We start from the raw sequence: 27,352 nt of genomic DNA, 5'->3' as shown, positions 1-27,352 counted from the left end.
TGGGCTCCCAGTGGAATAAATGTGAGTCCTGAGTTTGAAAAGGTTGAAGACTGCTGCTCTAAAATAAGTCCCTCTGAATTTAATGTGACTAATTTCCACATAAAACAATATAGAATTGGAGGGATTAAATCCCTTAAAATAAGACACTTATTTGTGGGAAAGCACACATAGAAGTGGGCATCATGTTTGAGTCTGTTTCTGTTGAATCACAGACTGAATGTACATTTGAGTAGTCACACCTTTGGTGTGTAAGTATTCACCTTAGAGGTTTATGACTTACAGGTTGTATGTATTAGCTTAAGTGATAAATGGCATATTGTTAAATGTAGTTTTCCTTCCACCATAATCCTGGTCATTGATGTAAAATAATCACTACTCTGTAATTCAATAAATCAGCATAGCTCTTCACATTGAAGAAAGATCTTCCTAACCAATACTGTCCCCAAATGGAACACCTGGATATGTATAATGAATAAATCACGTCGTCCCAGAACAAAGGGAAAATAGTGTTCAAATGAATCATCACATACATGTATGCAAACTTAATTTTTTTCATTTGTTTGTTTCAGATTGGCTATTGGAATGATATGGATAAATTAGTTTTGATTCAGCATGAGCCTACCATGGGGAATGACACATCAGCTCTTGAGAACAGAACAGTAATTGTAACCACAATTATGGTAAGTTTAAGAAAAGAAAAGAAAAGAAAAGAAAAGAAAAGAAAAGAAAAGAATGTGCAGGTCAATAATCCAAAATTTGCCTCATTACCCACTAAAATTGATATCAGAATGGGTAAGTTACCAGAGCAGTGGAAAGTGAAAAACCTTCAATATCTTAACCTTTTCTAATGTATATATATATTTTAAAAATCCTTCTCCTCTGATCAAATCAAGTACTTTCAAAATTCATATTGTTTCAAAATATTTCAGTTAGTCTGTGACATACAATATACTATATACAAAAAATGGAAAGTTCTGAAATGAGAAAAGTGCTACCTTTCAGTAATGTAGCTCTCACTGTTTTGTGATGCTTTCTGTTTCTGTTTTTGTTTTTTTAAATAGAGGAGTACAATTTAAGAATCTGATGGGCATTCTTACACATTGCAATTTGCAATAAATGCAGGTTCCCTGACTCTCAGAGCAAATACGTACAAATTCACTTTTTAGCAAGTTATTCATTTTTCTTTATGCATACAAAATGGAAACATGCATATTTTAATGAGCATGTCTTCTTACAGAAGCTGTTTCTTAGACACTGGTTCTGTATTATTTCCTATGTCAGTATATCTCTGAACAAAACACTGCAGCCGCAACACATCCAAAGTTAAGTACTGTTAAGTACTGTTGATTTCACTACATAGGTATGCGCTTAAGGGAACAATACTCAGCTCCTGTGGGAGGCGGCTGAGGGGGCTCTTGGATGCTATGAACATCCATCTCCACTGGCGTGTGCCTTCCCAGTATGCTGATAGAAAGGTCCACCAGTGTCATTATACCACCAGTGGTGCCCTATGGGCAGTGGACCTGAAAACAGGGCATTCCAGTAGCACGTCGAATCTGTCAGAGAAAGTCTTGGATCCACCATATACAAAGTTCCCTCATTCCCTGACACATACAGCAAAAGGCCCAAAAATTACATCAGCCTTGGAGTTGGCATGTTTTCTCTCCCATTAGTGTCAGTGGGAAGGAATATTTTTATGGGGAAAGTGCTCTCTCTCTCTCTCTCTCTCCCTCCCTCCCACTCACTCACTCACTCACACACACACACACCTCTTTTTGCCTGACCAGAATAAGCTGGCAAGGCATAGGAACTGACAGGTTCCTCTGCCATGGAATCTCCACCTTAAAATTGCTTTGTAATTCTCACTTTATAATCAATGGGACATTAAGAAGTGTTGAACTTTGGATGGACCATGGCCACAATGTTTATTATTCATTGTTATTGTTATCACCAAATCTTCCATTTGAAAAAGGAAATAAGCAAAACGTAAACATTAATTCGCAACTGTCAGCAATAAAAGGCTATGGTCTGAAGGCACATAAGGCCAGCTCCCAGGGTCAGGTCTGGTCAGAGCCTGGATGGGAGACTACCTGGGAACCATATGTAAGCCACCTTGGGTTTCTATCATGAAAAGAAATAGGAAATCTACAGATCTCAGAATTGCTTCTTTCAGAAGGAGCTGTACCTCTTGAAGGGAATAGCTAAACATATTTTTGTTTCTTCTGAAGTTAGACATGCCCTTTAAATGTGATGTGTGTCAAAGCAAACTGGCAAAGGATGACCTTTACCTGAGTAGTTTTTAATTTTTTTTAACTTGGTTCACTGCCCTTTTCACATATCTCATTAGCAGAAATTTGGGGTTATGCTCCCCAACCATTTTGGATGAGGTTTTGAGCAATGTGGAGTATTTTACATGGTGTTGGTCTTCCTTAACCAGTCTTTTGTTTTTAACTTTCCCCCCCCCCTAAATTGCTGATGAACTCCAAATTAGCCAAGGTAAAGCATGGGACTGGATTTCTGTGCACAATTAGCTATTGCATTGTTTGTGTAATTTAATATGGTGACGCATTCATTGCCATCCTGACAAATCACCTGTTAAGGATTGCCATTCTAGGATGGAAAGAACTAACATTCTTTACTGAAATAATGAGTGTAAACCTAACCTATTTGCATAATTCTTTTTTGCATGGGACTTATAAAAATGTATCTTTTTCCTTTGAAAAAAAAAGACACAGTAATGGAAAAATCATACTTCAGTACAGTCCTCCTCTTTTCAGCCTCTGATGAAGAATCCTATTTTAAGAAATTGATCAAGGAAGAAAAGAGTTCCCACGCTGCTGTGAACATTCCTAACTGAGGCTCAAGCATTAACCTCCACTATAGTAGCATTGAGCTGTATTTTTCCATATGGATTTCTGATCCTCAGACTGGATGACCAGGCTCTCAACCATCAAGAAAAAAAAAACCCTCTGTGACTATTCTGAAATGCCTAAAACAGATGGCATTCAATCTTCGACTTGGCCAAGCTATGAAGAAAATGATGGGGATTTCAAGGCTCTCTCAGTTGAAATTTCACACCAGTCTTTAAATTGAGGCTTTCATACATGTACAGTGTAAATTTTTGTAAAATACTTCCAAGTTTAGGAGCACTAAGTGGTGCTTGCAAAAAGAAAAAAGTAAAAGAAGCAGGATGCAAGGGGGGAAGCTGTTTAAAATGTCTGTCTTGTTTGCAGTGAAGCGTTTTGATGTGCATAATAAATGTTCTCTGCAAAAGAACTCAACCAGTCCTAGGACTGGTATTTTCATTTTCCAAACCAAGGATCTGAATGAATTTTATGTAGCATGCCAAGGTCTCCTATAGCATGCCATTTCAGAGTTAAACAAAACTATACAATAGAAAAAAGAGTCTTAATAAATTTTAAATCTGTCCCCCTTTGATTGTGCTAGGGATGAACTTCAGGTGCAGGTGAAATTTACTTCTCCAGTGGTTCTCAACTTGTAATGAGCCATTTATGTGGAGTAGTGTCAGGCACAATGCTTTCCATTGCCATATACCAAATGAGGGATGGTACAGAGTTCTCCCCTACATATAATCCAGGCCAGAACCACAAACTCTGCCAGGGCAGAAACATTTTCAGAACAGAGCTGGGACTTGCTGCTTTCTAGCAGGTTCTGAATATGTAAGTTTGCCTTCTATGATCCAAAGGAGCTTCCTATGACAAAAAATGTCTTCCTCCAGCATAAAGATTCCTTCACCTGATGAAATGACTCATTCCATTAGAGGAAGCCTCCTTCTTTTGGAGAAATGAACGTTTGGATCCAATCTTTTACAGAGATAACATGGAAGATGGATAACATTTACATGTGCCTCACATACCCAAAGACCTTCAGCTTGCTAAGGGGGCAACAATAGCCCCAAGTAATTCTACTCATGTCTACACCAGGCCTACATTTAGATTCGTATGTGATGGTGCTTAAACAATTAAGACCAGTGCATATTGTCCACTGCATGTGAATTGAGAGCAACTGTATCCTGGACCACAAAATATACAGAGATCTCTGTGTATATCACATGTGTTTATGCAGCCAGATTTTTATTATTAAGTTTGATAGACATTTTCTAACCATAAAACATTAACAATCCTATGCAAGTCTACTCAGAAGTAAGGCTCACTAAGTTCAGTGGGGCTTACTCCCAGCTAAGTGGGAATAGGATTCTAGCCTAAGGGTATTTCTACAAATGATAAAAAATCAATCCTATTTGTATTTAGTAAACATAAAACTGAAAAGTCCATCCTTAAACTTTGGCCTGTTTGTAGCTCCATATATTAAATCGGGGTGACCCCTACATACATTATAGTTGCATGTTGTTAAATTGCACCTCTTCACACATAACTTGTAATGAAAAAACCCCCACAAAACATTGCATGAGGTTATCACAGTACTACAGGGGTGGCTAACCTATGGCCCTCTAGTTCTTATTGGACTCCAACTCCCAGCAGCAGCAGCCAACATGACCAAAGGTCAATGATGATGCGAGTTGTAGCCCCAACTGGAGCATCACAGGTTCCCCATCCTGCAGCAGTATTTCCATGTTCCTGATATGGTTTATGGGCTGTGGTAAAGGAAATGCTAACATGCTGTTTCTTCTCTAGCCATGTTAGTGGAAGAAACAGATCAGAAGCACCCATACATCTCATTGTAACATACAGAATGGGCTTCAGAAAACCATGGATTTTTGGATTGCTACAATATGTTGGCTACAAAAACCAAGATTCAGGGATGTGAATATTCCCATCCAGTTGCTGACTCACAAAAATCATGTCATGTAAGAATAATACGGGCCACATGAATATACCCATATAAAGAACAAAGCAACAGATTCCTTGGTGAAAGGGTCCAGCAGAGTATGGAACAGATTCATTCTGCTCCACCGAAACTCCAAAGTGGATTGTGCAATCCAGCATGGATTCTGCAATTAGAATGTGTGCACAGATGCCTAGTGCTGCTCGGCTTTTCTGCATGCCTCAAGCCCTAAAGTTCATCAGTGCACTGGTGTCATTCCTTGCTGCACTGGGGGCCTGTTGGCCTGTGAGGCAAAGTCTTGTACGATCCGTTGAGATCTGTAGGCTACACTTGGCCTCACAAGCACAGAGGCTTCCCATGCAACATAGGGTTGATGTTTTCAACTTCTTACCCTAGATGCTTTGGATTATGTGAGGCCAACAGGGCCTAGCGATATCTCTGGGCCAAATTAACCCTTGTCTTGCATGTACTTTTAGTCCAGCAATGATTCAGTCCCATATAAAATTCCAGGTTACTGTCCCAGATTGCAGCTGCAGTTGAATCTTACCCCATTCCCATAAATGGCTTCACACCAAAGCATCTGGTATAAGAAGAGTTCACTGTGTCCTAGTTGTGTTCAATAAGCATGGCTGCATTCAAGACCCAACTAATTATATGCAATGAGCTTTGCAAAGTTTCAATACTTAGGCAAGACTATCAGTGCTTAACTTTGAAGACAAGCAGTGACCTGCAACAACAGCATTGTCACTCTTTTCAACCACTTAAACATACAGAATCTTGTGAATGTGCTTTTTTTCTGTAACACAACCAAATGAAAAATATTTCATTGAGTAACGTGTGACCCATTCACTGACCTCTTCATACTAAAGGAAAGATAATTCAGTGCCTCTGAATAATGGAATTTGGGCTGCTTTGAAACTGAATTCAGGTCAATTTCTACATTTAATTGAATAATTCCTGGGATCAGTGATGCCCGGCTTTTCAGTTTTTGGAAAATGGCTATCTATTAGTAAGTCTTTCCCGCATGGCATGCTTTAATAAAGCATTTGGCAATTTGCTTATTGTCCTCTTGTTTCATATGTTCCATTTGATGTAATGCTATTTCATTCATAGACACAGGATATCAGTGAAATTAATTAGCACTGTTCAAATGAGCATGTATCACATTTTCTACTTTTACAAAGCAGTATGTTCTTTGGTTGTATAGTAAATGTGATTAGTTTCTTGTTTTGACTTAGTGTGAAATTACTGTTAGTGTTGTTTTAAACAGATATAAAAATAGAGACCTTGGAGATAATACTTTCATTAACATTTGTGTAGCAAAAGAATTATTTTACTGATGTAGAGAACTAGATCACCTGCACTGTTCTTAAACAATAAAGTCTAAAGAGGGAAGGGTAAAAGTATGAATTAATTCTTGAATGAACTTCACTATAGTATGAATTGTGTAGATCTGAAGCAACAAGTAAATTATACAATAGTATGACCCCAGAGGCATTCCTTGATATTCCCTAAAAGGGTTCCTAACAGACCACAACACCACAGAATATATACAGACAAATCTGTTCTTGGAAGTACATGTCAGCCTTTCCCAGATTTCATCCAGATGTTTTGCACTACAATTCCCATTATCCCTAACTGGCCATGCTGGCTTGAGCAGATGGAAGTTGTAGTTCAAAACATCTGGACAGCACCAAATTGGGGATATTATAGAGACATATTATGAACAAGATTCCAGATTATTTCTCTCTCCTGCGTAACATACAGAAACACTTATCTAGGTGCATTTACCTGCTGCTCCCACAAGATCTGCTAGTACAGTGTTTTAGGGGTGTTGCCTGGTTAAAGAACTCTTAGTTGATTTACAGTACATTCCTATACGTGCCTGTTCAGAAGTAAATCCCATTAAATTTAATGGGCTTACTCCCAGATAAGTGGGTTTTGCATTCCACCTGGGAGTAAGTCCCATTGAATTCAGTGGGGCTTACTTCTGAGGAGAAGCTTTTGGTCCTGCTTTCAGGATTCCCACAGGCATCTGGTTGGCAACTCTGAGAACAAGATGCTGGACTAGATGGACCATTGGACTGATCCAGAACGTTCTTATGAAATATGTATGCAATTGCTCAGTAAGGCTGTAATCATAAACACACTTACTAGGGAACACATTCCATAGAATATAGTGGGATGAACTTCCCAGTAAATATGTATAGAATTGTGCTGCGATAGTGCTATATTTTAACTAATTGGTTATATTTGCATATGAATAAAAACAATGGTTACGAAGAAAAGTATATTGAAAAAACATATACAAAATTGCCAAAGTTAAACAATTTTAAGCACTACTGATTCAAATGGGGAAATTAATATTTTGTTTAAATTCCTACTACTGAAATTAATGGGACCTGAGAGTGCTTTAGTTGGATCAGACAATTTTGTGTTGTTTTTAGAACATTTAATAAGCTGTTATTATCTTCAAAATAGCAGGAACACAGTGCTGCAGCATTTAGCTATCACACTGCAATCAGGTTTTAAAATGAACAAGTTCACATTTGCGGAATCAAAACCACTTTGATAATAAGGATGGATGGGCCCACTGAAGCCTGCTCCACCCCAGTTCTACATGCAGATGGGACTAAGTCTGCAGTTTACATGTGGTTTTAAGGGGCCTGCAGTGCTGCCTCTGTCCTTTTTTTTAAAAGTCCTTTTTTAAAATCTCTCAAATATGTCATAGAGCTGCCACAACTCGGAGTGGGTATCATGTGGATTCCTTTCTGCTGCACTCTTTGAATTACAATAAAGCAAGTTCCCCTAGAAGGAATGGGTTGATGACGTTCTATTGCTGTCACAACAAAAAAACCTGGCAGCCCCAGATTTTTACATGGAGGCAGCCATGTTTTTTCAGTTCTCCTGAATGCTGAAGGGGAGTGTGGGGAGAGGTCCTGGATGAAGAACACCAAGGACCTCAAGCTGGGAAAGGTGGTAAAGGAGAGCTAAGTTGGGTTAGGGGGACATCACATCTCTTTGCAAGGAGTCTGGAAAACTCTAGAGCCAACCAAGAAATACAGGTATTTAACGAAACAAAAGTGGGCAGCAGACATCATCTTAAAAAGGTACTTATTTTCACCTGGGAGGAAATGCCTCTTGTGTGATGTGGGATAAAAAGCCACAGTCTTAAATGGTATCTCACAACCACCTTTTTATAGGGCAGGATATAAATCTAATTAATTAATTAATTTTTTAAAAAAGAAAAAAATCTGCCCTGAAAATTAGAGGGACCGCTTTAAGCAAATAAAATATATTTCAATGATTTATCTAACTGATTAGTGGATCAAATATTGCAGTCATTTATGTTTACACAATGACCCTTTGTTCCCCTGCCCTTCCACTCACCATACTGTGTGGTGGGCTGTGACTCAAGTCAGTTAGAAATAAATGATAAAGGACTACCGTGCCTCTTTCCCTCAGCTCAGAAATACAGTATAGTACTGGAGAGAAATGCTGTATGGATTGATTGTGTCCACTATTTCATTGTTTGCAGAAACACATCTACCAAAGTTATTTAAGAAGCTGATTTGATGATATCCCCCAAACTACAACTTCACTTTTGTTTTATTGACATGGACGAAATATGCTTTTGTTTTTAATTACCTCAGCTTCACTATATAAGTTGCAGAGGCTGGAACTGAACTCCACTGATCATAAACTGTAGCCAAAAAAACTTCAGTTAGAATTTCAAGGTGTGTGAGAGCCCCTTCAGAATTGGGCCTTGCAAGCTCGGGAAGGTGAAGGCAGGAGAAGCTAATCAGGCAGGGGCTACGTAGATACCCAGACAACTGAGGTGACAAGGAAAATTGGTTGTAACCAGTTCAGTTTCAGGTCTTGAGAGGTGAATGGTTTAAGACTCTACAGCATTTAGCAGAAAAGGTGAGGAGAACTTGGTTCTTCCATATTTCCCAGACATAAGTAAAGACTAGAGGTGCAGAGGCGTAAGTTGCCTTCCTATTGAATTCTATAGAATGTTCCATTATAATATGTATGACAACAATGAAGCTATCACATATATAGCTTTACCGGTATTCTAAGTTGCCACTTACCTGGCTGCTTTTGACGGCTCAGTGCCACTTACTGGGAACCAGATAGGGAACCATTAGTAAGGTTAGTGCTTATTTTCTCTCAAGCCACAAAGGACTGTCATGGGCATTCATAGACAAGCTGGTTATTTTTTTTAAAAAAAGGCTAATAATTATTATTGTTTGCAAGACTGAGCTTTAAACCTCTGACAAATGTCTTTTTCCATACTCTAACATATGCTTTGCAGGTCTGGGAAATACAAAATTAATTTTCTCATTATAAATTAACAATAGATGATATGTGTGCCCTTTCTTTTCTTTTTTTTAATTGTGACCATTTTTATAACATTACCTAGTTCTAAGCTGTGTACTAGCAGGATTGTGAAGGATATCTCCACGCTGATAAATCTATTGTTGCAAACATTCAAGTTGTATTTTTAACTGTTAACCATTGTTACAACTAGTTTTCTCTAAGTAAGCTTGTACCACTTTGACTATATATGTTCATACTTTGTTACTAATCATTTGAAATGTGGATTTTTCTATGGAATTATAGTTCATAAACCTGATCCAGTGCTCTAATCTTATTGTACTTAGAAACTAAATCAGGCCAAATGGTAGGCGGATAGCTTCCTGATACATTTTTAGTTTTGTAGTCATCGTGTGGCAGTAGTAAAAGCAGAAATGGAGCCCACAATAATGGACTATGCATCCATCACACACAAACAATCTAGCTTTTTCAAATAGTGATGGCTATGAAGCAGAGCTTGGAAAAGTTACTTTTTTGAACTACAACTCCCATCAGCCCCAGCCAGCATGGCTACTGGATTGGGCTGATGGGAGTTGTAGTTCAAAAAAGTAACTTTTCCAGGCTCTGCTATGAAGACCATTGCTTGTTGGATCCCTCCACACAACGTATTATTGTTGCTTCTGGTGTATATATTTACCCTTCCTTTGCCTCTGGTCAACAGGTTTTACAGGTTTTTGTATTGTTTCTAGAGATGGGGTTCGCTCTTTGATTCCATTCCATTTTTCAATTTGTCAAATGGGCTGCCAATTCCTATTCTCTATAAATTGTGTTCCACTAGTTATCGCAATTCCTGATTCTCCTGTTTTGTTTGTTTATTTTTTCTGAAAAATTACGTAATTTTCTCCATTATTTCTTATGCTGTTGTATATTTATATAATGCATACAGCAGCAGCAGATTACAAAAATAATTATGCAAATAATTATGGATTAAAAAAAAATATGATGTTGCTAACGGCCGCGAATGCACACAAAGAGTGGGAGCCTGTTCGACGATGAGACACACTTGTGGATTGTCCCAAAATTCAATACTAAATCCAATTTTGCGAATATTCTACACCATCCCTAATTGTTTCAAAACTTGTTTAACAAGAGGCAACAGCAGGACAAAAGAAATATATATGGATACATCCTGGAAAACTAAACCACTCCCAAGCAAATGATCTCCGCCATGCCCCTTCCATGATGAGTTTCTGCCAGGCCTTGAAGACCTGGCTCTTCAGGCAGGCTTTTGGGGTTGGCTAGATTTTATCTTCATTGTTTTTAGTTTTTTAATGTCTAGGTATTGTATGCCTATTTTGTACGTCGCCCAGAGTGATTGGACAGCCAGCCAGATGGGCGACTAATAGATTCAATAAAATAAATAAATAAAATATTTAAGCGCCCTGGGTGTGCAGAATACTACATCTTGCAAGGCACCATTGTAACAGCTGTCTGCTGTATTTCTATAAATGTTTCAGATATCACAGCTCTTAATCCTACAACTGTAATTTGGCCCACAGGATAAATACATTATCTGATATCATTACATTATATCATTTATTAAGAATTTCACCCATTTTGCTGTGGTGCATGGTTTCTTTTTGATTTTGGAGTTTTTTATATTTGATCATGCAGCTGGTTTTAGTGTCCAGATCAGCCTTTCCCAACCAGTGTGCCTCCAGATGTTGTTGGACCACGGTTCCCATCTGTCCTGGCCATTGGTAATGCTGGCTGAGGCTGATGGGAGTTGTGGTCCAACAGCATCTGGAGGCACACTGGTTGGGAAAGCCTGGTCCAGATAGTTGCTGTTGCAAAGGTGTCAAAAGCAGATTTCAAAGCTCCATAAATAAAGGCTGGTATACACATGTAGGGGAATGAGCAGCAAATGAGGTGGGAGGTGGTGGAATGGACTGAACCATTTCACCACCTCCCACCTGTGGAGGGGAGCACTTGGTAATTCCAACTGGCAATGCTGTTTTTTTGTTTCAAATGGCAGAAGTTGAACACATAGAACACACCATGAAGCAAGTTCTAAGGTACATCATACACAAGAACTGTCATTTTCTGTGAGCATTGGTTATCCAAATCTGAATAATCTTCTAAACATGTAGTGTGTGACCACCAGATGGATCCATATTAGTGTGACTCAATGACAATGAAAGAATGTCCCTGTTTTGTCAAACTCCTGGCCATATCAATGTTTTGGCTGTTCATCTAGGTCAGTGGTCCTAAAACTTTCTGCCTTCAAGGAACACTTCCCATATTGGTTTCTCTGCCAAGGAAACTCTGCATGTGGCAGGGGATTTCTAAACCATGTTCTAGGGCACACCACTGGTTCACCCAGCTATTCCAATGGGACCTGTCAATCACTGTGGGTGAACTGAGAATGTGCTGTAGAACATGCCTAACACTCCACCGCATCAGGACTTTGCAGAAGAAAATTGGTAAGAGAGAAAGCTGTCTTTCAAGGAACAGGCTATTTCTCATTGAGGATCCCATAATAAGCTTCTAAAGAACTCCAGGTGCCACAAGAATACATGAAAACTACCATCATTGATAGTGTTGTGCTCCAAACTGCAAATATTACCTGGTTTACCCATTCCTGGTACCATTATTAACCTTGAGACCCCATTTATCATTTTTTGTTAAAGGGATAATGAGTGTTCTCTTGCTTTCTAGCGTCGCAACCCCAGTAAAATCTAACTCATTGACATTTTCTCTGTGTATTGTTGCATAATCTATTTAGACATGACACAAAATCTGTAAAGTGAGTGGGGCAGAGGGCTACTATGCTTATCCTTTAAAGATGCAACATTTGCCAACTGTTGCCACTGTTCTACCAAAAAGAGTAGATGAGAAAAACTGATGTGCCATTATGAGGTAACTATTGGCTCTGGTCATCAGATGAAATTGATGTGGCACTGCTAAACATCCCTTTTCTTATGAAATGCTAAATATATTTGAATTGATAACTCAGGTAATACAGAGGATGCTGCTGCATAGCGTATTTGGATAAATCATAAAGAAAAGACATTGACATGATGTCAAAATTAAAATGAAGAATGTTCAGATAGATTAAATACTTTCTTCCCCAAACATTTCTGTGTTTCTCCATAATGGTTGCCGTGAATTTTCTGTGTTTTTTTGCGGGGTGCAAAGGAGCCACAATTGTGTTAGAGCACATTCTTTGCATTCAGAAAGTCCCACATTCAACATGCAACATACTCTTTGAACAAATATCTTAATAGCGGAGCCTGAGAACACAGGATGAGTAGGCACTACTGGGCTAAATGGTCCAATGGCCTGACTTGATAAAAGACAATGTTCAGGCTACATTGTCCTATTCAAATAGAATGTCTCTGCATGGTGTTTGGATACTGCTTAAACTCTTTGGGAACTGCCCATTGTCTGCATGTGGGGAAGGAGAAATGATCTCACAACCATATTTGAGATTTCTGCTAAATTACAGCAAGGAAAAATACAGCTTGGGTAGAGAAATTTATTTATTTATTATTTAATTGGTATCCCGCTCTTCCTCCCAGCAGGAGCCCAGGGCGGCAAAGCGCTAAAAACAATTTAAAACATCACAAAAACAGATCTTAAAATACATTAAAACAAAAAAGCATTAAAAACATTTTAAAAAAAGAAATGAGATGCTTGGGGGAAATAAGTACTATTATGGCTGGGCTTGTTTCTTTTGAAGATTAATTACAGCTAGTTAAACTATATGAGAAAGAACAGAATTCTGAATCTCTAAGGAATAGAATATGAATCTCCAGATACACGGAATTTCTGTCTTTTGGTTACATTTTCCCTTATAATTCACTTACTGAGAGGACTGCACAATTTAAATCTGTACATTAATTAGCTAAAGTATAGTTGATTAATTGGCATGAGCTAATTATCGGCATAAATCGTAATCGACTTGAAGGCACATAACAACAACAAATGTTGACCAATAGGGTTGTGAACTAATAGTATGCTTATTTACACTTTTTAGTTTGCTTTAAGTTCTGATTATGTTAATGCTGTAGGGAATAAAAATAAAAAAAATTAAACTTCCCTTCTAATGGTGGGTTGGATCCAGAGATGCACATAGCAGAGTTCTGCTTAGGCAGGAGGAAGGGGAAAAGGAGGCTATTTTTGTCCTTCCCTCCATCCTCCTTGCTTTCTGAAAAGCTGCTACGGGAGGTTGGGTGATCCTCCAGAGCAGCATTTGACATAAGGTGGGGTGGGGTGGGGGAACCTCTGCTGGATCTCGGTGCCTTCTGTGAACAGAAGGAGCCCTTCCACTCATGGAATGACCTATCTGGATCTAACCCAGTGAGTGCTATTTTTTGCTTATTGAATTGTAAGGAGCACTTGATACTTCCTTCAATATCTCCAAAAGGCACCTATATTCAAGTTTTTGTAAAATCATTTGAGGATAAGTTATTCTATTAAATGGAGATGCTAAAATAAAAATGTGTTGCTTGACAACCATATTTATAACTAATATGGCCCATTTATTTCATCATTCTTATTACATACCCGTTGATAAAATTTCTAATAGCAGGTTTGGATTTCAGCTGAATAATTGTAGGTCATATGTTGCAAATCATATATATGCTGCTTTTGGTTTCTTGTGGATCTCATTTTCTATTTTGTGATGAGTATTTGTTCAATAATATCTGATTCTAATATCTGATGTATGACACAAACTGTGATAAATGGCATGCTCCTTTGGACAGGCTATGCTATATGTCTATCTTTTACAGTTCTCATTCTCTCTTTGTAGGAAGCCCCATATGTTATGTGGAAAAAAAACAGAGAACTGTTTGAAGGGAATGACAAGTATGAAGGCTACTGTGTAGACCTGGCATCAGAAATTGCAAAGCACATTGGCATCAAGTACAAAATTGCTATTGTTCCTGATGGAAAATATGGAGCAAGGGATCCAAACACAAAAATCTGGAATGGGATGGTGGGAGAGCTGGTGTATGGGGTAAGCATATCTATTTTTGATGCTGGCTTTAGCTTCAACCTCTCATACGTGTAGTTGCCATGTAGGATTATATACATTACAGCAAAAGTCCAACTTTGTTGGCAAATCTCCACATTCACTTATGAATGTTGACAGTCCCTGATGAGTAATCTAAATATTACCTTCAAGCTATAATGGGCATGCAGAGGGCATGCCAGAACCTCTTTTGTAAACTGTGCATGTATGTCCAAGAAACGCTTCACTTGGAAAGAAAATTGCATTTCCATCCTGGAAGGGACATTAAAACAATTCCCCTGTTGATGGATCATTTCTCAGAACATTTAAACCAGTGAATGTTAAAGTTCCCATACATTTCCCTTTTAATCACTTAGAAAATGTGGAAATGCATTTTGACACTACAAATGAACTACTGGGGTATGAAACTGTTCACAGAAAAATAGACTGATAAGGCTGCACTTTCTATCCTGGCCATCCCCCACTTTCCCATTGCTAGGCAGGGCTGTAGCTCAGTGGTAGAGGACATGCTTTGCAAAAAAAAAAAAAAAAGATCCCAGGTTCGATCCCTAGCAACTCCAGGTAGAGCTGGAAAAGACTCCAGTCTGAAGCCAGTCAGTGTAGACAGTAATGAGCTAGATGGAAGCCATGCTCTGTTCTGGTTTCAGCAGATTATGCTGATGGCCAAGATGGTCTTTCATCTGATAAGCTCTCTTAGTTGCAAAAGCTTGGTACAAGATTCTCTGCACTGTATGGATGGGATCCCCTCCCCTGCTGCTTGGGAATTCCGAGGCAGAGAGATGAGTTTTCATCTATCACCGTCACTTTGCAGTTGAGGCTGCAAATGCTTCAGGAACTGATCTGATTACTGAGTGACCAGTGTGGAGGTTGTCCTTACGCTTTTGAATATGCCTGTGTAGGAAAAAACAACATCATATATGAAGTAGCCCTCAGTCAACAATACCATACCAAAACTTGTTTTTCTTTATGTTAATTGAAACAAATTTTCATTTTAGATTGGTAGGCAGCATGATCCTGTTCTCTGAAGTAAATCCCCCTATAATCTTATTCCTGGATAAATGTGGATAGGGTTGTAGACTAAGTCTGAAATCTTAAACATACTTGTTAATGAAGGCAACAAGAATTACTTCTGAGTTAATAGGCATAGGATTGTGCGGTTTATTTATTTATTATTTGTTTATTGTTTGATTTATATCCTGCCCTTCCTCCCAGCAGGAACCCAGGGAGGCAAACAAAAGTACTAAAAATGTTAAAACCTCATAAAAACAAACTTTAAAACACATTAAAACAAAACATATTTAAAAACGTTTCTTAAAAAAAATCTAACAACAATCTTTTGTTTTTAATTTTAAAACAAAACAAAAAAATCTGGGTTTAGTAACTGAGAAGCAGGGCTGGCTCCAGGCATGCAGGGGCCCTTGGGCATCAGCTTGCCCTGGCCCCCCAGTGTGTGTGTGCACGCGTGTGTGCATATGTGCATGTGCGTGGCCCCCCCACGGCCCCCCTACCTGTCTAGTCTTTACCATTGCCCTTAATGAAGATGGTGGCCGCAGTTTCCCTAAGGGGAATGAAGCCTCCGCTGCCATCTGTGTTGATGGCACACATGCATGCTACGTGCGCACATCTCTGCCATCAACTAAGGTGGCAGCAGCGGCTTTAGTACCTTAGGGAAGCTGCGGCTGCCATCTTCATTAAGGGCAATGCTAAAAAGCCAGCTGACAGGTAAGTGGGGGCATGGGGGGCACGGATCGTGGAAGGGGAGCAGAGGGCCCCTCAGGGGCTCCTGTAGCTCTGGGCCCCTCGGGCCAGTGCCCAACCTGGCCGCCCTTTAGAACCGGCCCTGCTGAGAAGGATGTGATATTTATAGTTATTTTTAATGGAGAATGATAGGGGATATCAGAGCTTTCTACTCACTCTCTCCTGCCCCCCCATAACTTACTTATTATTTTTTTAAAAATTTATATAGCCATCCACCAATAAATATTCCATAGGTTGCTTACAAGCAAAATGTTGTTTAAAATATCAACGAAAACAATAAAAGAGAGCACATTTTTCATTGCAACAAAAACAGTGTAAAACAGCATGGGTAAAGAAAAAAGGTCTTCACCTAGCACAGTAAAGAAGGGACAAGGTGGTCCTTTCTGGGGAGTTTATTCCGTAGCTGAGGTGGCACTTCTGAGAAGGTCCTGTGGACCTGGGAATATTGATCAGAACTAATGGTGCTGTAGCCAAAGGTAAACTTGGACTGTAAAGATAGCTGCATTTCATACATAATTTCCTACATCCTTGCACTGCACTCTGTAAGACTCCAGTAATTCTGCTGCAGGTACCATCCTTCTGTCAAAGGACAATCAAAATGAAACATTTTCACTCTACATGCCCTGCAGTGCTAGGGGATCCTTGCTGTTTTCCTGATGTATCTAGATTACTAAAAGATTATCTGCACAACGCTCCAATCTTTAGTGATGAACGTATTCATCAAAGCACTTTCTAGTGATGAATGCCATTAGCTACCTTCTGCAGGTGTTCTCAAAAAACAGTCAGTCAAGTCCAGTTAAATATTCATTCTTCTGGCATAGGATGTTATCTGTTTGCGGGATGATGAATAAAAAGGTCATTGCCCATTTTCTGTCAAAGTCTAACAAAGAATGAGGATCTGAAGTTCAAATAATTGAAGTTCAAATATTTTCTGCTGTAAGCTTCCTTACAAATGAATTTTTGAGAAAGAAAAAGAGAAGGTGGATTAAGCCATTGAAACAGGCAGTGTCATTCAAGAGATATAGCACTTTATTTTATGACTTTTTCTTGGAAATGTAGATTTTCTTTATTGCTTAGTCAAAACGGAAACTGCTGATGATGAGCCTTGCTCATTATGATTAATGGATCCATGCATTCAAAACAGTTTAACGTGTGTGGTTAGGTGCTAGGCACTGTAAAACCTCTTTGGGGCTCATGGCCCTGTCTGTGGTCCAAAGTGCAATGGAACACCAGGCTGCAAAAAAAACTCTACCGAAGCAAGGAATGTCACATTAATGTTAGGGTGTGCTCTTCAAGCACAGCGGGAATGTGCTGAGAAGTGATGTACAGGCTGGATCCTTGCCTGGCCTCCTGTAGGTTAATTCAAAAATAAGCATGATATTTTAAGTTAGTTAAATAGCACATGCTTTTCATTAAGGATGGGGGTGAAGATTTGAAAAATGGGGTAAAAAAAACCCTACTCAAATGGTGTGCCCTGATTCAAGGGAGGTTCAGACCATTCGTGCCTGGATTGTGGGTACAGGACAATGACACTACCACAGACAGGCTTTTCATTTCATTTGCCGCCCTGAGCTCCTGTTGGGGGGAAGGGCGGGATGTAAATCAAATAATAAATAAATAAATTTCAGCTGTTCAGCTGACGCAAAACCTGAAATGACACTTCTGAGGATTTTTAGGATCAGGTAATGGGATTTGTGGTTGTTTTCCTGGGCAAAGCAAACTGCCAACTCCTATGAGCCCGAAAGGAAAGGATGCTTGTGACCATGCTCAGAAACACCATTATACGTTCTGGAGCTTGTTGGGTGGGCAGGCAGGCAAGCTGGCCAACCTGTTTGTGGTAGTGAGACTTTTTGCTACCAGTTGTCACATCCCCCCTGCTTTACAAAGAGTCACTGCTCAGCTTTATTTGTAAGATCTAATTTTGTTTTTATCGAGTTTGTAGGAAATGTTATTGAATGTTATCTTGCTTTTATTGATTTTTTGTAAGCCACTTAAATATTTTTTATTAAGTGGCATAATTTTTATATAAATAAATAATACAGAGGCAAGAATAGAACTGGGAGGGGACTGTTCCATCTGTGTTCAATGAGCATTCCTTGCTAGTGCTGGCAAAGCCTCTTGAGTTTGTTCAAGTATTTGCAAGGTATGCTCATAAAACGAAGTTTATTTTTGAGATACGTGGAGGGAGTTGCCCACTTTTAGTTTGCATGCCTAGCTCCAAAGTCCAGTCCCTGGGATTGCTAGTCAAAGGAATCTCAGGCAATGAGGCTGGGGAATACTATTTCCTGTAGGAACAACCTAGAAAGATAATAGACAATTTAACAGACAGTGCTTTACATTATTATTATTATTATTGTTATTATCATCCTCATCCTCATCATCATCGTCAATAATAATAATAATAATAATAAATTATACCCCACCCTTGGCAAACAAAACAATTTAACAATTAAAAATATCTTAAAATAGCTACAGTTAAAACATTCTAAAAAACTGCTGCAGATAACATTGGAAAAACATTCTTCTGCTCACTGATATCCAGGTTGCCAGGAACCGTCTCCTTCAGCATTCAAATGTGTGGGTAAATAGGAATCTTTTCAAATTCCTCCTAAAAGTCAATAATGTTGGAGACAGAGGCACCTCACCCAGGAAGGCATTCCACAGACAGGGAGCTACCATAGAGGAGGCCCTGTCACAAGTCAACACCAACTGGCTGTGAGTCAGATCACTGGTTCATCTAGCTCAGTATTGTCTATGGTAGGGGTTGCAAACCTTTTTAGACCCATGAGCACATCAGGATTTTTGAGCAAGTGCCATGGGTGCCACACGCTCTAGTTATTTCTTGCTCTACTCCCCCACATCAGCACCTGCTGAGAGACAGAAAGAAAGTGCATGCATACGCACTTCACTATTCCAAGGCATTTGTGTAAAAGATGGATCCAGTAGAATTAATCTGACCCTTGAAAAGCACATCGAGCTGAAAGAGGAAGTGAGAAAGAATGTCACTCTTTCAACTTCCTCCTTCATCTCTATGTCCGTTTCAAGGGAAAAAAAGGTAACCACCCTCACAGTTCACCATCAAGCGGGCAATGATACTACTAATCTACTAACCATAGATTAGAGTGGTACTTATGCAATAGGAATACACACACGTGCACACAAACAGACACACACACATGCTTACACAGAATCCCCTATTCACTGGACTCAGTCAAACAGTCTCAAACACACATAAAGCTAAATCCTTCCTCAGCTGGTATCCACTCTGGCCTTTAGTTTTAAGAGAGCGCAAATCGAATCCATTCATTTGTTGCAAAACAATTTACACTGTTTTATGTTTTTCTAATCTACATTTGTTTGGGTTCTCCTTCTCTTACAGAAAGCAGAGATTGCTGTCGCACCTCTGACCATCACTTTAGTACGAGAGGAGGTTATTGATTTTTCTAAGCCCTTTATGAGTCTTGGCATATCTATTATGATCAAAAAGCCCCAGAAATCTAAACCAGGAGTGTTTTCCTTTTTGGACCCCTTGGCCTATGAGATCTGGATGTGCATAGTCTTTGCCTACATTGGGGTCAGTGTTGTCCTGTTCCTGGTGAGCAGGTTTAGTCCCTATGAATGGCATACAGAAGAGCCAGAGGATGGCAAAGAAGGACCCAGTGACCAGCCTCCCAATGAATTTGGCATCTTCAACAGCCTGTGGTTTTCCCTGGGTGCCTTCATGCAGCAAGGATGTGATATTTCTCCCAGGTTGGTATCAAATAATTTATTTTGTTTGCTCTTAAAATGTACATGTTTTATCAATGATGATAATGTGCCCATTACATAAACAATAGCCACTTGTTTACTAACTATGGTAAATGTGGGGAACATTTGGCCCTCCAGATGTTGCTGAACTACAACTCACATCAACCATGGCCATTGGCTATGCTTGCTGATGGGAATTTTAGGTCATCAACATCTAGAGGGCCAAAAGTTCCTCACACCTGGTCTAATGTAACATATTAAAATTTGACTTCTGTTCATTAAGTTGTTCCGATTAATTGTCTCACTTTCGAATAATACAGACATGTTGGATCATTTTAAACCTTTCATATACTTCCAGTTTTTGTTGGGTGGTATGCTAGTCCAACTCAGAGCAGGCCTACTGAAGTTAATAGTGTCACATATGTATTTCTTTTAAAGTGTCATGTGTATTTCTTTAAAGCAAAGAATAAGTTAATGACATAGGACAGGGACAAAAAATGGCAGCTCCTGGGCTGGTATGATAAAAGGATTGTAACAAATATTCTATAGTATAAGTTACATCTCTATTTTAGAGTTGGAATATAATGGGTATGTTGTAAATGTGCACATTTGTATGTAATGTTTTGCCTTGGCATAAGAACTCCACAACTGGGATGTCTTTGCAGCTGGGTGACATCAAATTTATTATGGCAAGTGATCTCTCCTGAGTTTGTGATTAGTGTGTTCTGGCACCCAGACTTGTCTGGAGAGTAGAGTGGGTCCCTAAAAACACAGATGTTGGCCAACTCTGCTTTGGTGTGAAGCCAAAAGTCTCTGAATTATACAAAGACAATGAAAATGTTCTCACATAGTGTTCCCAATGCATTTCAGTTGCTCTGTTTTTCTATTTCTTGAGCCAAAATGTTACCAAAGTTAATATGAAAAGTGCAGCAGGTAGAACATAAATTAAAGAATCAGCATTTAGAGTACAATCATGTTCTAGAGAAATCAATGTAAAAACTTCCATATAGAAATATACACTTAGGGCCCAAAGCAATGAATGTTTGTTGCATTCCTTTTGAAATGAAAAGGGTTTCATTTCATCAGCACTGGGCAATATTTTAATAAATTTCTATTTTTGTGTTGAAATGTGTATTGTTCAATACTGAGAATTAGTTGTCAAATGTGCATGCAAATTAAGAGAAATCCAAAACCATTTTGCTATACAGTAGGGCCCTGCTTACTGGTGCTCCGCTTACCGGCGTTCCGCTAATGTGGCGGCTTTCCTCCCCTCTTTTAAAGCCGCTTTTGCGGCATTTTCGTGCAACGCGCCCTATTAAAGTCAATGGGGTTCCGCTTTATGGCGATTTCTGCTTTACGGCGGTGTTCCGGAACGGATTCCGCCATATAAGCGGGGCCCTACTGTATTTGTCCAAGTCATGGACACAAGGCACTACTCACAAAAAGCCCCAAAGGGTTTTTGATTTTAATAGGACTTAAGAGTACTTTTTCTGTATTGGGATTCATCCCCTTCATTTCTAGGCACCCTTGGCAATAGATAGCAGCATAAAATGTTTTGTGTTTTCTGTCTGTATAAGTCGTTAGGGTTGAAGGGTTTATAACTCTAATACTATGGTATGAATGATTTCATGGATTAACAGTTTGCTATGACCAATGAGGGATCCTGTAGCCTATGTGATGACATCATGGTGCCATGCAACCAATCAGATCTGGCTATGCAGCAATGTTACAAACTAAATAGAGTAGAGGGAGATGGATTACAATTACCCATTGCTAAGAAAACAAGGCCTACGGTTCTCATATTGCCACACTGCTATGGCAGTTTCATTGCTTACCAGCTCAGTGTGGCAAAATAGGGAGCATCAGCTGAGTAACCTTGGAAATAGGCCCGTTCCTTCCCCCTTTCCTCTCATAAACATTTTTGCACACCTCACCTTCTCAAAAAAAATGCCAAGGAATTTCAGCCCCTCAATATCAGCCCTCGTTTTAGTGCACTTCTCTTTATAGCTAAATAATTTCCATCCTGAATTTTTAACATTCAGTAATGTAAAAATGAAAGTAGTTTATGCCATTTACAACAGTGGAATATCTTTATAGGTGCAAAATACTCATGAGCTCTGACAACTCCACCTATCCATTGAATTTGCCCTTATTTGTCCTTCTTATCCTCTTTTCCCTTAACTTGCTACCATCACTACCTCCATAGCTATCTTTTTATTCTTCTTTAAGATCTACAGTATTCAGTTTAAGAACATGAAAGCAGAAACATATGGAGTGGCTGGCCTAGCCCCATCATGTGACAAGTCTGTGTTTCTCAAGGAGCAAATAGAGTTTCAAAAAACATAATATTGGTCCAGAACTGATCTTATTTAGTATTGAGAGGCAGGGAGTGTGGCTTAAAATTGTCTGGTTTTTGGTTCTGATAAAGATAACTTGAGTAACAAAGTCCAGAAGGAACCATTTTGTTTCCAGTCAGTTCACGTCTCTAATTTTTCCACTTACAATGTAGTGTCATGCTTTGTATCATTTGCTCAGAACTGGCAGGCATCTTTGGTTTGGATTCTTTCATGTAATGTCCCAGTAAGTACCCAACATGCAGGGCTGGTTCTAAAGGGCAGCCAGGTTGGGCACTGGCCTGAGGGGCCCAGAGCTACAGGAGCCCCTGAGGGGCCCTCCGCTCCCCTTCCGCGATCCGTGCCCCCCCCACGCCCCCACTTACCTATCAGCTGGCTTTTTAGCATTGCCCTTAATGAAGATGGCAGCCGCAGCTTCCCTAAGGTACTGAAGCTGCTGCCGCCATCTTAGTTGATGGCAGAGATGTGCGCACGTAGCACGCACGTGTGCCATCAACAAAGATGGCAGCAGAGGCTTCATTCCCCTTAGGGAAACCACGGCCGTCATCTTCATTAAGGGCAATGGTAAAGACTAGACAGGTAGGGGGGCCGCGCACGCACACGTATGCGCACACGTGCACACACACACTGGGGGGCCAGGGCAAGCTGATGCCCAAGGGCCCCCGCATGCCTGGAGCCAGCCCTGCCAACATGCTAGATTATTTTTATGGCCAAGCACATAACAAAGTGTCCTTGGAAGACATAAGGTAATGTAGTCTAGTTGTTTTAAAAACTTTCTACCTCCACAGAATCCTTTCTACAGACTTGTCTGACAAAGAATTCTGGCATGTTGCATAGGATTCTGCCACGTGTTCTAGATTTAATTCTCAGACTATATCTGGGTAGGTCTTTTGAGAGTCCCTATTGCCCCAGGCATCGTGAGAATGTGTCCTGGAACCTATCCAACACTCCTCTGTGGCTGTTTATTTAGAGGAAGATTATGAGAAGCTGACAAGCTTTTCACTGATACTTTCACTGATAAACTTGGAAGGAATCCTGTGGTTCCTCTGAATGCAGTTTGAAAACCACTTGACTAGCCACTGTAGCAGCTCTTTTTTTGTTTGAGAAATATAATTAAAACTTTGATGTATATTGCATTTTTATTTATGCAGCATTGTATCCTGGACTGAGCACTGGATGTTAGGAGAAGCGTCATTAAATAGAACATTGATCCTGTTGTGTTTCACTCCCAATTACTGCTGCTTGGTTAATAAATTTCCTGTAATAATGGTGCCTCTCACTGTCTCTTTATCTCTCTCTCTATTCTTGGCCAAGAGATAGGAAAGTATGCATTATCTTATTCATGTTTAGATCCCTCTCAGGTCGCATAGTTGGAGGTGTGTGGTGGTTCTTCACACTCATCATTATTTCATCATATACTGCTAATCTTGCTGCTTTCTTGACTGTTGAGCGAATGGTCTCGCCCATAGAAAGTGCAGAAGATCTTGCCAAACAAACTGAAATTGCATATGGAACACTGGACTCTGGGTCAACAAAAGAATTCTTCAGAGTAAGTTGGCATGCCTACTAGGATGTAGTTTCCCTGTCCTACATAGAAAGTGTTCAGCATGCAGCTAGAATAATGATACATTACAGGCAATCAGATTTGTGGTCTGTAGCTCCTGCAATATTGACATTATGGTTTTTAACTCCAGTACCACTTGTTGGCATGTGTAACCATTTTAATTTGTGGCAATATATTGATCTTGACATGTCAGCCTAGGAACTGCCCTTAGGGACTGTAGAGGCAGAGGTAATTAAGATCGCATTGCTGTGCTAGTTCATTGCCAACCCCAGCATTGAGACAAAAGGGAGTATTGACAGACCTATGATGATTATAAGGCATCTTTCAGGTTGGCAATTGCTTTTAGATTCTTCTGAAGGCTCTCTTTGGTGAAAAGATGCATAAAAATTTAATATCCAGCCACTGGATTAAACAAAATGGCTCCTTTATAAATGCATAACTACAAGGGATTATCATTCCAGTAATTTGAACATCCACATTCATCTTGTAAAGCTTTCTATTCACATTGCTTTGATTTTATTTTCTCTACAACAGAAATGTAAAAAAAAAAATTCTGGCAGCTTGGAAACAAAAATTACTGGACATAAATGAGGACTTGTATGACCCATTGGTGCCAATGGGAGAATTTCAGTATGTGTTTAGCCATTGCAACTTGAAAGTGTTTAATAGGGGCTGGATTGTGCTCATTGTCATTAAATAGAGAGCCTTAAACACTGAACACAATCCAGTCAAAGTTAAACACTCTCGTGCCTTTGATTTAAATAGGATAGTTAAGCAAGTGCTTAAATTGGAGATCTCGGTGAGTCTTTTTAAAAAAATAGTTAACTATCACTTTGACTGTCAGCCTTCTGTCTTAAATATGAATTCAATGAAGGTGTATACAACTCACTACACAATGTATGTTTCAGCTGTTTGACACAACTCTAAGAAGCCTTGTAGAGGGAATACATTGACAATGACATCCTCTTTGAGCCCTACTTCCAGAGGAATGCAGAAAAGCCTTAGGGCATGATACACTAGGATGTTTTCCTGTGCAACCCCAACTTTATCCTGCAGTGGGCTTTGAATGTAAGACTCTAAGGATGTCTGTTGATGATTCAGTGTGTGGGTTCCATTGCCCAACTCTAACCAAAGAAGGGAACTGCAGGAAGATCAGCCAGACCAGAAAGTTAAGCCCCTTCCAACTTCCAGGTGGACCAGGCCAGGTCTATTTATGTATTTATTTGTAAAAAAAAAATTGTATACCGCTATTTATTTTTAAAAATTAAAGTGGTTTACAACAATAATACATATATACAATAGAAAACATATAAAATTTTAAAATCTGAGATAATCAGCTATTATAGAAAGATATGTTCTTAATTGCCTGCATAACCTTGGTGGCATAGAAAAGTTTAGAGCAGATGTTTAAAGGTTAAAACAGAAGGTTTGCACACTGATCTGAGCAATATGCCCTTTTTCTTCTTTACTCTGTGCATGCACTCAACCTACTCTGTACATAGTGTCTACAATTAGTTGTTTATATTGTACTAGTAAAGTTTTGTCTTAGTGCAGATCCTGATTTTACTTTTGCTTCATTCACTGTGGAGATCAGAAGGCCAGAGATAGAGAAAATAGACAGACAGACAGACAAGGTAATGGTCAGAGACAGGCCTTTAGCAAACCTTCTCAAGGTTTGTCCATCAAGCAAGTATTTCAGGCTTATATCTGACCATTACAAATTGATCTCCAGCTATTCTCTGGCTATATTTCTGTACTTCATCTATTTGCTAGCCCTTTCTCTTTGCTTGGTCTGAACACACAAGCAGGGCTGATAAATACAGAACTGGCCTTTAGATAACATGGCTAAGAGTGGCTTCAGATTTGATGATTCCAGCTAGCCAGCCAAATGGCTACCTCTGTGCATGATCCAGAGGTGGAAGGGGGGCACATTGCACGGAAGTTGTACAGGCTGTATGCACAGCAACAGTCTATGCAACTTTTCTTTGTAAGATCTCCTTCAGGCATAACAGTTGTGTGTGTAGCCAGACAAACAAAGAGATGACAGAGTATCTTGTTGGCTGTGTTGAATCATCATGTACAAAAAAAAACCACTTAGCAATCACTACTTTTTCTACCACTAACTCTGATACCTGTTATTTTCATACAATTTCTTCTGATTTGCTGTGGATTCTGTCTTGAAACAATTTTAACAGGACTGCATATAAAATGTGAGGTGGTAAACAATGTCAGGACTGCAGCATGTTCTTATGAAAGAACCTAATGCTATCACAAAGGATCTTTTTTCCTGTGGATCGATCAATAAACCTGACTCCTGATATATTATTCATTGCAACCTATTTCTGTGGTGACCTCATCCCTTTGCTGTATTTAATCTCCTTTTAATTTCCTTCAGAGATCTAAAATAGCAGTGTATGAAAAGATGTGGGCATACATGAGCACAACAGACCCATCTGTGTTCGCTAGGACTACGGCTGAGGGAGTTGCCCGTGTTCGCAAATCCAAGGGCAAGTTTGCCTTCCTCCTGGAGTCCACCATGAATGAATACATTGAGCAGCGCAAGCCGTGTGACACCATGAAAGTGGGAGGAAATCTGGATTCGAAAGGATATGGCGTAGCCACACCAAAGGGTTCTTCATTAAGGTGGGTGGAATAGTATAACAATATAACATGTGTTGTTATAGTATTCCACCTTCCCTGATGCCCCTGATCTAGTTCTTTTTGTGTTGTTCTGTGGACATGGTATGTTCTTTTTTTCTTTTTCCATTTCATATTTTCGATCGACAAGGAGGTAACTGTTGCTGGTAGCAAAGTCCACTGAATAGTTACAATTCATGTATATCTATCAAGGCCACATAAAAAACAAACTGGATGGACACCTGCTTCCAAGTTTTTCTCAAGGCACAAGTGTAGCACCAAGTAGTATTCTGGCTCAACAGCTTTTTATTTTACTAAATTCCATAATAACCAGTAACTTAGCCTATCATATTCTGGGTTGCCAAATATTAGATGTGAAGCTACTTGTCCCACCATTATTTGAAAAAGACAGTATTACAGACACAAAAACAACATTAGCTCTTACATTATTAAACCATTTCTTTATTTATAAAATGTTTTAAAACCTTACTATTTTATCTGCAGTTTTATCATTAAAGTACTGACTTCAAAGTACTGACACGTTTTTGCATAAACCTTTTCAAAAATTGGATGCAAAACTATACCTGATGAATTTAAAAGTCATGCAGTGCAATCCTATGCATGTTAAATCAGACATAAGTCCCAATGAGTTCAGTGTGACTCACTCCCAAGCAAGTAGACATTGAATTGCAACTTTAGACTGGAATTTGATGCACATTTACCTGGGAATAAGCCCCACTGAAAAAATTGAGACTTCATTCTCAGCAAACCTGTATAGGATTAAGCTGCATATATTTGCCTTTTACATACAAATAATCAAAACATCTTTGTTTTTACATACAGATCAGTTTGATTCCCTGATAGAATATCACTGGTAAAGTGTTAGATTTGTACTAGGAAGTGTGTTCACAATGAAATAACTCATAAATTCTTTTGAACAGTGAAAACAGTGGCAGCTTTGCACAATTTGGTGTTATCACATAGTCTGAATGAAAGAATCGTCTTCCACAACCTCCAGACATTGTTGGATTGTAACTCCCACCATCCCTGATGCTGGCTGGGGCTGACGTGAGCTGGAATCCAAAACACTTGGAAGGTATCAGGTTGGGAAGGCCGAGCTAGGAAAGA

At 39.3% G+C, this 27,352-nt stretch overlaps 1 protein-coding gene across 6 annotated transcripts in view; it reads left to right on the top strand.

The window, feature by feature from the left end:
* Window positions 1–27,352, top strand: part of GRIA4 (glutamate ionotropic receptor AMPA type subunit 4) — a 380,787-nt gene that overhangs the window by 302,168 nt on the left and 51,267 nt on the right. For 4 of the 6 annotated variants that reach the window (XM_061628712.1, XM_061628711.1, XM_061628714.1 and 1 more), the window contains 5 exons: window positions 570–680; window positions 13,943–14,149; window positions 19,302–19,672; window positions 23,374–23,572; window positions 25,983–26,230. In XM_061628712.1, coding sequence (XP_061484696.1) covers window positions 570–680; window positions 13,943–14,149; window positions 19,302–19,672; window positions 23,374–23,572; window positions 25,983–26,230 — 1,136 coding nt within the window. Of the gene's footprint in view, window positions 1–569; window positions 681–2,777; window positions 6,193–13,942; window positions 14,150–19,301; window positions 19,673–23,373; window positions 23,573–25,982; window positions 26,231–27,165; window positions 27,231–27,352 lie in introns of those variants that run through there. The other 2 variants (XM_061628713.1, XM_061628717.1) reach the window with 2 other exon arrangements.

The sequence above is a fragment of the Rhineura floridana genome, chromosome 5 (genome assembly GCF_030035675.1).
Source record: "Rhineura floridana isolate rRhiFlo1 chromosome 5, rRhiFlo1.hap2, whole genome shotgun sequence".
NCBI classification, from domain to species: Eukaryota; Metazoa; Chordata; class Lepidosauria; order Squamata; family Rhineuridae; genus Rhineura; species Rhineura floridana.
The sequence above is the reverse complement of the archived record's forward strand: the minus strand, read 5'-3'. Positions and strand labels throughout refer to the sequence as shown.